Raw genomic sequence first — 10,081 nt, forward strand, 5'->3', positions numbered from 1 at the left:
GTAAAGCAGTCCATTTTAATTTTTATTAATTGCACACATGCATTTCTCACTTTTGGGCTTTCATAACCAAGTCTTGTGTGGCAAGTATTACACAGGGGTCCTTTTTATTAATTTTTTGAAATTGAAATTTTTAGAAGGTGCGGTAGAGTTGGATTTTGCTGGTTACAGGTTTAAACTCTTGTTTTTACTAGAACTGTATTTGACTGGTTTTGTCCCACAAGTAAAAATTTTAAAAGCTCATTGATATTGTAATTTCACATAAGAAATTTATTTCTTTTAATCTAATTTAATACAAAATTAACTTTGCTTCCACAACTCTTTCTGTTTCACACATTACAGCTTATGTTGACTGTAGAAAATTACTTACTAATGTTTTTCCATTGAAATATTGGGAAAGTTCATTGTACAGTGTCTGAATGAATGTTTGTTTTCTTTCCCCAGCGGACCCAAGAGTGAGCGAGCCAATTTCAAGTAAGCCTTTTATGTATAAATACAGTGTATTCTGATCAGGATTTTTTTTCAGAAATAGGATAGCATCATTATATGAGGGGGGTGACTGTCCTGCACCAGTTAAATGAGTTATGGATTTAAACAGCATTCACACATGACTTCACTCCTTCCACCCACACCCCTGGTAAGGAATTCATGCCAGGCTGCTTGTTTACCTGAGCGGAACGCGATCAACATGATGTGGTGCTCCCATGGCAGCTGAGATGGCTTCAAACCAACGTACACAAATGAACCAAGGACAGACGCATATTTTCTCAGCCTTGTCATTAAAGCAAAAGAAAGCTCTGTAAAATGAATAAGCTGCTTCACACTTTTTAAGTGAGTTAACAGAGCACAACTCAGAGGATCCTGTTCAACTGCCGTTATGTTTTAGAAAAAAAATTTAATGCTGAAGGCTTGATTCAGCTCTTCTTTAGGCCACTCTTGCTGCAGGAGGTGGACCGAGATTTTGAAGGACAGCTGAGATCACCCAAGCAAATTGCACTGCATTTTGCATTTGTAACAGACATCGCTTTGACAAACACCGAGACTCCGTTTATTTCCACATAATTCATGACACTTAATTTATATATATTTTAATCACATACAGTTTGCTGCAAGCTGACTGTCCTGGCTTGAACCCACTGATAAACAGTGACTGTGTCACACACTTTGTAAATGAGAGTTTTGCCAACACACAGAGATTGTCCCCCTAACAAGGTCCTGGCGCCAGGCACTGAGAGCAGAAGTAATCTACTGCATCAGTCATATCTGCAGCCTTTGGTGCTTCCCTGAAATACCTTTCATGTTCAAAATGGATGTGACTGGTGCTATGGTGCATCCTGCTCCATAGGGTTCCTAATTCTATGCATTTGAATATATTTGTTGTAAATAATTTTGTATGCAGCATCACGCTTCAGCAGCTTTCCTCCTCTCCTGCAGTGGGAAAGGATGCTATCTGGACTGAAATTCCATTTGATTCGGACAGCTATTCAGAATGCAAAGGGAAACAATACGTAAAGAGGACTTGGTATAAGAAGTTCGTAGGTGTGCAGCTGTGTAATTCTTTGAGATACAAGATATACCTCAGTGATTCACTTACAGGTAAGAGACATTCAAGTCCACGTTGTCCACATTATACACTCCTTAAAGATATCGTGGTTCCAGAACTAAGAGGTTTAACAGGATGGGCTCTGCTGAAGTGTTTAATCTAGTCCTTAGACAGATTAATCATAAACATTAATCTGCTTGTGCTCAGTAATCATTGATGTAGTTGACACCGACTTCTCAGACTCAAGAGTTAGGTCTCTATGGTGATCATTCTGATTTGCAGTACTTGTTAGTATATCGGTGGTCATATTGGAAAATGATAAAGATTTGGTCTCAGCCAGTGAATAGCACATATTTTAAAGGTGCCAAATTTGTATTTTAAAGGTAGCCTGGGATAGGTCTTAGTTAGAAGATTAGGACCTAATTTTAGACCAAGATTAGATTCAGTAATTTCTATCCCATTTGGTAAACATCTGCTTACTTCTTTATGTGAGAGTTATAAATAGGTGGCATCAACTCTAGTCAACAAGTTCTACTCACCTGCTTTGAGATTTTTGTTTTCACATTCCTCATTTTTGTTTATAATGTCTGTGCCCCCCTCTCCCCTTTTTATTTTTCTTATTCTATGTTTTATTACTAACAGCAACCTCTTCACCTTATCAAGTTTTGTTCAGTATCTTAAGGTCACTAGAGTGTGATGTATTTAAGACCTGAATCCAGTGACACATGCTGTGTGTAAGCTGAGGAAAAACAGCCTGTAAAAAGGGGTTTTCAGTTAATTGATACTTAAGCAGAACTTTGTGTCTCATGTAGATTGTATGAACCATATTCAGAAATATTTTGACTTCTTATAATCCATGCCCAGCGCCTGGTTTTCTTCTGTATGAAGTCTTTTATCAGAACTGGATGGACAACTCTATCACAATGGCATTAGAATGGCATCCAGAGCACAAAGAGTGTCATACACCCGTGTATGGGAAATGCCTTTGGGTGCAAGTTGGGCAGCATGTTCATCACATGGGAATGAATTAACCTGGAGAAACTGTAGCTGAAAGAATCAATTTTCATTGCCCAAAGCTGCCCCATCACAGAGCTCGGCACCTCACAGGAGTGTGGCTCTGGTCTCTGCGTTCAGGAACATGGAGCAAAAAGAGCCAGGCAGTGTAGGGCAGCCCATGCTGATACAATTTTAAGCTGCCTGGCCTTGCCCCCAGCACCGTTCTCCCCTGAGCGGACAAGGAAGGAAAGCCCTGTCATTAGTAGTAAGTACAATACCTCATACATAAATAATATCTTGGCAATTATGTGAATTAAAAAAGACTGTTTTGAACAGAGGTATCATTCATTCAGCCATGGCTGCACTAACCAACCAGCTGTGATCGAATGACAAACACTGGCAATGAGGCGCAGTGTATCACACAACCAGCCAGTAGCGGAAATGGCAGTGCTAATCTAGCAGGGCTAGACTTCAGCCCTAAATCAAGTGAATTAACACTGACCTGAAAGCCACTTCAATCTTGGAAGAAATGTTTAATGTATCAGGAGCACATTTTCCTATTTTCATTAGATTGTTTTTGTTCTTGCTGGAAGGGTGGTGATTTAACTTGGCTGGAGAAAGATGGTGGTAGCCACATTGTATGCATTATATTTGGCAAGGCTGGTTCTTGCACTTGAGTTGTTACAACCAGTGCTGACCAGTTGTCACAGTATTTGAAAACATTGAAATATTTATATAGAAGGAAAGCTGCTTTCCCCCCCCTTCAGTTTCCTAATTGTGGCTGCCATGGCACGGGCCACCATATACGACTGAGAAAGTTTCCAATTTGAACCCAGATCTGTTCTGATGTGTTTCACTGTCACACGCCGTCTCACCGTGCCCCGAGGCCAGCAGAAGTGTGTCTGCCACCACTAGCCAGATGGGCAACTTGTGCAGATAGCAAAGGGCCATGCTGAGGTCCAAGTTGCTCTCTACACTGAAAATACCTTCCAAAGCTTTGCTGTTTAAGCAGCGTAATGATCTTGAAACTTGTGTGCTATTGTATAAGGCAGCCAACAACCATATATTTGCATGCTGTTTTTTAGCATGAGTTTATATTTAGAGTGTTGCAGAATTCACAAAGTATAAATCAAAGATGGTGACTGATTTTCTTAAGACCACCCATAAGAGAACACTGGGAAAAAAAAGTGTATTTTATGCTAGAATTGCTATCCCCAAAAGAGAAAGATGAAGCTGGTCATTTGTTAGCTAAATGTTTTTAAGTGTGTTCCTTTATAATGGAAAGAATTGGGCAGTAAGAATTTAATAGTTACTGAGAATGCTGCTAATTTATGTATAGTGATTGTTTGAATGATGCATAAGTTACAGTGTGGGCCAGAAGAGTATGTGTGTGTCTGAAAGTTACTGTTCTTGTGTTAACCATAAAAATATCTGGTTTAGTCTGTCTCTCATGAAGAAAAACTGGCCTCTGTTACACATGCCAGGACTGTTCTATAAACCAGCATCTACTGCTGACCTCATTTAACAGTCCTCTGGGGCAGTCAGTGTAGGCATTCCAGAAAAGCAGGCCACCTAAAAAAAAAAAAAAGAAAAAAAAAAAAAAAAGAAAAAAAAAGTATTTATTGAGGGGAGGAAAAAAATAAATTCTAAGTGTGACCTTCAACAGCCATGGAAAAAAAATGCAGTTTTGGGCAGGCTGAATGTTCTTAATTTCAGACCAAAAAGTTGCAGAGGAACTCCCTCTGACCAGTTCTCCTATGGAAAAAACATGCCCACAGCCAAAACTAGATAGTAATAAATAATTTTCTAAAGCTAGAGCAGAACTGCAAGCACAAAGACCGTCAACTGGAGGTGAGAATTTTTGGCAAAGTATTGATCAGATCACAAAGAAAAAATAAAATAGAAAGGGACAGCATATTGGTTGGCTGCTCTTTTATTGTTAATAATTGCACTTTAGGGAGCAGGATGATAAGCTACCTCACCACTTCCCAAATGGCCACATTGGCACAGATTCAAAGCTACGGGACACCAAACATCTAATGAGTAACTGGACTTTCTGCTTAGCTTATACCTGAGTACTGAGGTTATTTCCAACTGGTTGTGAGGTTGAAAGGAAAGATGAGAGCAAAGGTTGAACTTATTGATAAGTGCTCTGAAAGGACGTTAGAAAAACTGGTAAGTTTATCTGAAACCCCAAGGCCTGGGAAGAGAAGGCAGCATGCTTCTCTCCATCTTCTGGACTGAATGTTACTTACGTCTTGCAAATCAAATCAGTAGGTAAAAACATCTCTGTCAAAACTCCTTTACTGTGAGTCCTCTTCTTAATAGGATAAGCACAGCCTGCAACATCAGCACATGCTGCACGGGGCACTTGAGACCTTGTTTTCTATGCGGTTGCAGTAAAGAGCCCTGTTAAGTGATCCTGCAAATAAATGCACAGGCACACTTCATGCTCTGGATAAGCAGTTACCATACCAAGGTCACCTCTTTGTTAGAGGATATCACTTGCACATGCATGTTGTAAAAATGTGATGATTTATAAAACAGGCCTTGGCTGGGTTATGAGGTGGTCGATTAAAAACATCTTTGAAGGTACTGCGAGCTTCTCGACAGGGAAGCAAACCTATCTTCCATTTAAATCACTAGCAAAACTTACCTCATTTTTGATACAGTCAGGTAATAACAGAATTTCGCTTACTGTATGAAATGTAAGGAGGGGAAAAAAATCATTCAGGAGTAGATTTTGGCCAAGAATGGGGCACTTTTGCCTACTGCCATGAGCGCCGTACTTGGAGTTTGCACATGGTGTTCAGGTTACAGCTGCAGATCCTGAGAGGAAAAGAATCGTAGCGTTCCCCTTGGCTTCCCCACAGAGCAAAGAGCACAGCCCACTGCCTCTGGTGGTTTTTGGAAGTAGCCCTCGCTAAACTGGATATGGATTTTCAACTTTGCTGCTTCTTTGCTTTCAGGAAAATTTTATAACATCGGAGACCAGAGGGGCCACGGAGAAGATCACTGCCAATTCGTAGACTCATTCTTAGACGGAAGGACGGGACAGCAAGAAGATCTACCAGTCAAAGATGGTAATTCCTTACGCCTGTCTCTGGCAAACCTTGGCAATTCCTTTGTTTGTGTGTTTCTTTTTCCCGCCAGGGGATTCAGTGCCCACTGCTGGGGCAGGCAATGGAAAGGCCCAACCAGCTTTGCAGGCAGAAGAGAGTTAAAAAGTATTTGAAGATGAACAATAACTTATTAAAAGAGGTTATGACTTGGGTTCTGTTAGGTAGTAAACAGCCTCTCTCCTGTTTAAAACATTCCAACACATTATTCACAGTTGGTTTTATTTATTTAAACCCAACCACAAATTTGCGTTTGCAGAGGCATGAAGTGTTATGTTCAAACTAGCAAGGTTGATTTAAAGTGCAGTAAATCATCAGTTGGGCATTAAACAGCTTTGTTTAGTGCTAATGAGAAACTAAAAAGTTATTACTGGAAAATATAATTCATGCTGCAGCAATTCTGTGTGCACTAATTTGAACCGGCTGACTAGAATTCCAGTCTGATCTAAGTGGGCATGGGACTGGCTGTCCTAAACACAGCTGTGACCTGCCTGGATATTTTTCACACGTTGCTGAGGCTCGAGCATAAGAAATTGTACTTCTGTCAGCTGAACTCCAGCTTTGCTCGTTTACTGCAGTGCCGGTGTGAGGTGTCCCGGTCCCTTGTGGGTAGGAACACGGGCTGCATGGATACATGCGTACACGCTGAGTGTCTGATGGGATATTATTTTTACTGAGGAAAATACCAAAACGGTTTTCAGTTACAGTATCAGTGTGTTGACCAAACCTTCCTGTATGTAGTGCTTCATTTATAAAGCACCTTACACAAGTACAGAACTGCACTGCGGTAGGTGTGGGAGATTAAAGTGAAGTGTCTAAACCTTTCACAAGTTTTTCAAAAAAAAATGGTGAACAATATGAAAGGTGTTTATGTGATTTGGTTGTCGTGTTTTCATTTTTTTTTTGAAAGAGAACTTTACAAATGGGCAATATTGACTGGGAAATGAAAAGCAAAGATATTTTGTTTATATAAGGGACTGTCTGAATACAATTTCACATTGTCAGGACAGCAGACCTCTCAGTTCTATCAGATTAACTTTTTAAAAAAATATATTTCGGAGTAGTAAGCTTGCTACCCCATCTTAAAAGACATTTAAAACCAATTTGTTTTCAGCAACAGTACTTCATTAAGTGGATACATGAGCTACATTTGTTTTTAGTAAAACTAACTAAATAGATAGATAGATAGATAGATAGATAGATAGATAAGAATTATGCTTAAAAAAAACATCAACACACACACACAAAAAACAACCAACCAACCAAACCCAAACAGCCAACCAAACAATACACCTTTCCTGGACTTTTATTTCTAGTAAATGAGCTGGTTTATGGTTTATATGGTATTTAAAATGAGGGAAGAACAGATTGTCCATTGCTGCTCAGCTCCTCTCTGACTGTGGCAAGTTCAGTTCTGTTCAAGCCAGAATTATCTACATACAGGTTTGACCTGAAGAGCATGGAGAGCACCGTGACTGCTGTTGCCTATTTGTTGCAGAACAGTATTTTGTGTGTGTGTGTGTGCACACAGGTGTGCTTTAGCCAGACATACATTTCTGATTGGATTCAGCACTAATTGCTCACTTCAATTTTTATCTCAACGTTAATTGTTTGAACGGGAAGCATGTGCTTTGTCATACAGAACAGATTCACAGCAAGAGGTATGATCTTTTGCTTGGGGTGGGGAGGTAGTGTGAAATATTCCCAACTGTTAAGGTTTATTTAGGTTCACCGCAGTGTTAAGGGTGCTGCAGTGAGGACTATCTAATGGTCGTAACTTTGCAAGAAGGAACAGCCTCCTGTTCAGAGAAGACCCCAGCAACAACCAGAGGAGGGAAAGGGCACTGGCCTGGCCCTGTCAGTATCATCCATGGGAGCTGGGAACACCAGTCGCAAGGGCACCTGGCTTCACCTCTCCTGCTCTATGCTGCAGCAATCGCAAGCGCTTCTGCTTTTGTTTGATTTGGGTGGACCAAGGCCAGAGGTTTCAGAGTGCTCATCCGTGTGGGGGCACCAGACCTGCCTGTTTGTGGCAGATGGGTTAGGAGCACAGCGACTAGTTTAGCCATTAATTGAACTGTATGCAAATTTCACAGGGAAATCAAAGGCTGTGGGCTTCATGCAACCAACACTCTGTTCTCTGTTCCAGGATTTTTCAGGGCAGTTCGCCAGGAACCTGTCAAATTTGGAAAAATAGGCGGGGAAACTCAGATTAACTATGTTCGCTGGTACGAGTGTGGAACATCAATACCTGGGAAATGGTAGATGCAACATGAACTTGGTGAAAAGGCCCAGCACTTACCACCCCGCTCCGGCTGCCCAACGCAGGCTCCAAGATGGAAATGTTTATGGTATGCCTGGCACGTAAATAAGTTTGCTGATGTGCAAGGGTTTATACAAGTCTAATGCCAATACTGCATTAATTGTGTAATAGCGTAGGCTGCTTACTGTAGTTATCCAGTTTTACAAATTTGTTTTTAGATTTAAAAAAAAAATAAATCCCAAAGTGGCTAGGGACATGTTGTAGGATAATGCATAGGGAAGCTGGCTCCCTATTCTTGAGGTATGGTTTATATGGTATTTTAAAAGATATGGTGTGTATATTATTTATCACAGTGTTGTATTAAATGTTTAAGGCACGGTTACAGCAGAGTTGGTCATGGAATGCAATGTGCATTAGTTTTTAAATATTCAGTGTGTGTATGATGTGCCATAAGCTACCTGTCTGGATAGATCTGTAATGTCTCCCCAGTCATAAATTATAGAAAAGACCCTACAGTTTTTAATATCCTGCAACCAGTAAACTTGAAGCGCTTTCTCCTTACACGTACAAACAGTTTATACCCCTGCCAAAAAGCTGGGGCAGGTTGCTATGCGTGCAGCTTTAAACCATCAGGTTAGTGGTTCTTTTCCATGTTTGTTGTCAAGTGCTTCAGCTCCAGCAAAACAGTACGTTCAGCCTATAGCTACAGAGGTAGAGCCACTGCCCGTGAGCGCAGCAGTGGTTTGCTGGTTGGTTTGGTTTCCTCCAGTTAAAGCAGACAGGTACATACGTACAGGGAATAATAAAAATCAAAACTGGCCTCCACGGCTGTGGCTTTTCATGAAAATGTAGTTTTCAGAGACTGAAACTTCACCCGTTCAAAAGCCAAATGTACGTACAGCAAGACTTGGAAAGATAAAGGAAATGGGAAAAAATAAGCTACTTATAACAGCATAATCTGGTTTGGTTTGTTGTTGTTTTGGTTGTTTTCTCTTTTGAATGGTCTAAAACATTGCTCATTGGGGACAAATGGGAAACAGTGATAACTGACCTTTGAAACTGCTTGATAGTAACTCTGATTAAAACCTCTCCCAAAGCTACTTGTTGTACTGCTTGAACATTTATGAACTTAATAAAGAGATGTAGGGTTTGTTTGGTTTTTTTTTAAAGGTGTTATTCATTACATTACTAATGTATGGAAAAAAATATGAACAGGAACACCCAGATATATATATAGTAGAAACAGTCATTTATAGAAAAATGCCTTATAAAGTACATTGCAGGTACACTGTACTCCAAATAAAATATTTTTTAATCAAGTGTTTTTCTTACTGTTTTACATGAAAAGAAATACTAGTTTCTGCGGCAAATGCTATGATTTCAGGAAGCAGTTTGTTCTGAAAGAGGCACATGTTAAAGGGGGCAATGAGCACCCGATGTGTTAGGTCTGACAAGAGCACAACCTGCAGGGGTTGCAGCCACGGCTTTACCAGATAGTGCAGCTGTGGGAGCAACAATATTTAAGGATGCTGAATGTAGGAATATTTTCACTCACTTTCTTTCCTAATTTATCTTTATGAGAGTTCAAGCCGCTTGCTCCAGTTTTAATTCCCTTAGTTTTATGTATTCCTAGAATCCATAAGATGGAAAATATTAACTGGGACTAAGTTTTGCCCTCAGCTGTTATACGGTCTATTGAATTTGTTACAGCTCTTGATCTGCTTTTTCTTGGCTCAAAACTGAGTCACTAGAACTGTACTCCCAGGTTTTTCTGGGTGGCAAAGGACCTGTGGAAAGTTGTTCCTTCTTAACAGTTCTTTTTTAAAAATATGTATTTGGCTTACATTTTCAAGTAATAACCCAATTTTCCCTCTGCCCTTGTTAAAGTGAAATTAGTAAGGGGCTCTAAGATTTTATGTATTGGTTCTTACTCATTTGGTAACTGGGTTGCTTGGTAATTAATAACTGCCGACAGTGCAAAACTGTCTACTCTGCAAAAGCAATCTATTCACAACGCTTCTCCATTTACACACCTAAAAATCTGCCTCTTCCCCTATAAACCCAAGCACTGCTGATATTTTACCTCTCTATCTGTACATCATCCAGCACGCACATTGGTCTTAACAGTTTCCTTGTCCAGCAGTACCTATGTTCTAAAAATCA

The 10,081-nt window shown here is 40.1% G+C and overlaps 1 protein-coding gene across 50 annotated transcripts in view; it reads left to right on the top strand.

The window, feature by feature from the left end:
* Window positions 1-9,237, top strand: part of ABI3BP (ABI family member 3 binding protein) — a 166,227-nt gene extending 156,990 nt beyond the window's left edge. For all 50 annotated transcript variants that reach the window (XM_021293209.2, XM_021293214.2, XM_021293218.2 and 47 more), the window contains 4 exons: window positions 442-471; window positions 1,432-1,593; window positions 5,506-5,619; window positions 7,805-9,237. In XM_021293209.2, coding sequence (XP_021148884.2) covers window positions 442-471; window positions 1,432-1,593; window positions 5,506-5,619; window positions 7,805-7,920 — 422 coding nt within the window. In that variant the 3' untranslated portion in view covers window positions 7,921-9,237. The remainder of the gene's footprint in view (window positions 1-441; window positions 472-1,431; window positions 1,594-5,505; window positions 5,620-7,804) is intronic.
* The last annotated feature ends 844 nt before the right edge of the window (window positions 9,238-10,081 follow it).

The sequence above is a fragment of the Columba livia genome, chromosome 1, assembly GCF_036013475.1.
Source record: "Columba livia isolate bColLiv1 breed racing homer chromosome 1, bColLiv1.pat.W.v2, whole genome shotgun sequence".
Classification (NCBI taxonomy): Eukaryota; Metazoa; Chordata; class Aves; order Columbiformes; family Columbidae; genus Columba; species Columba livia.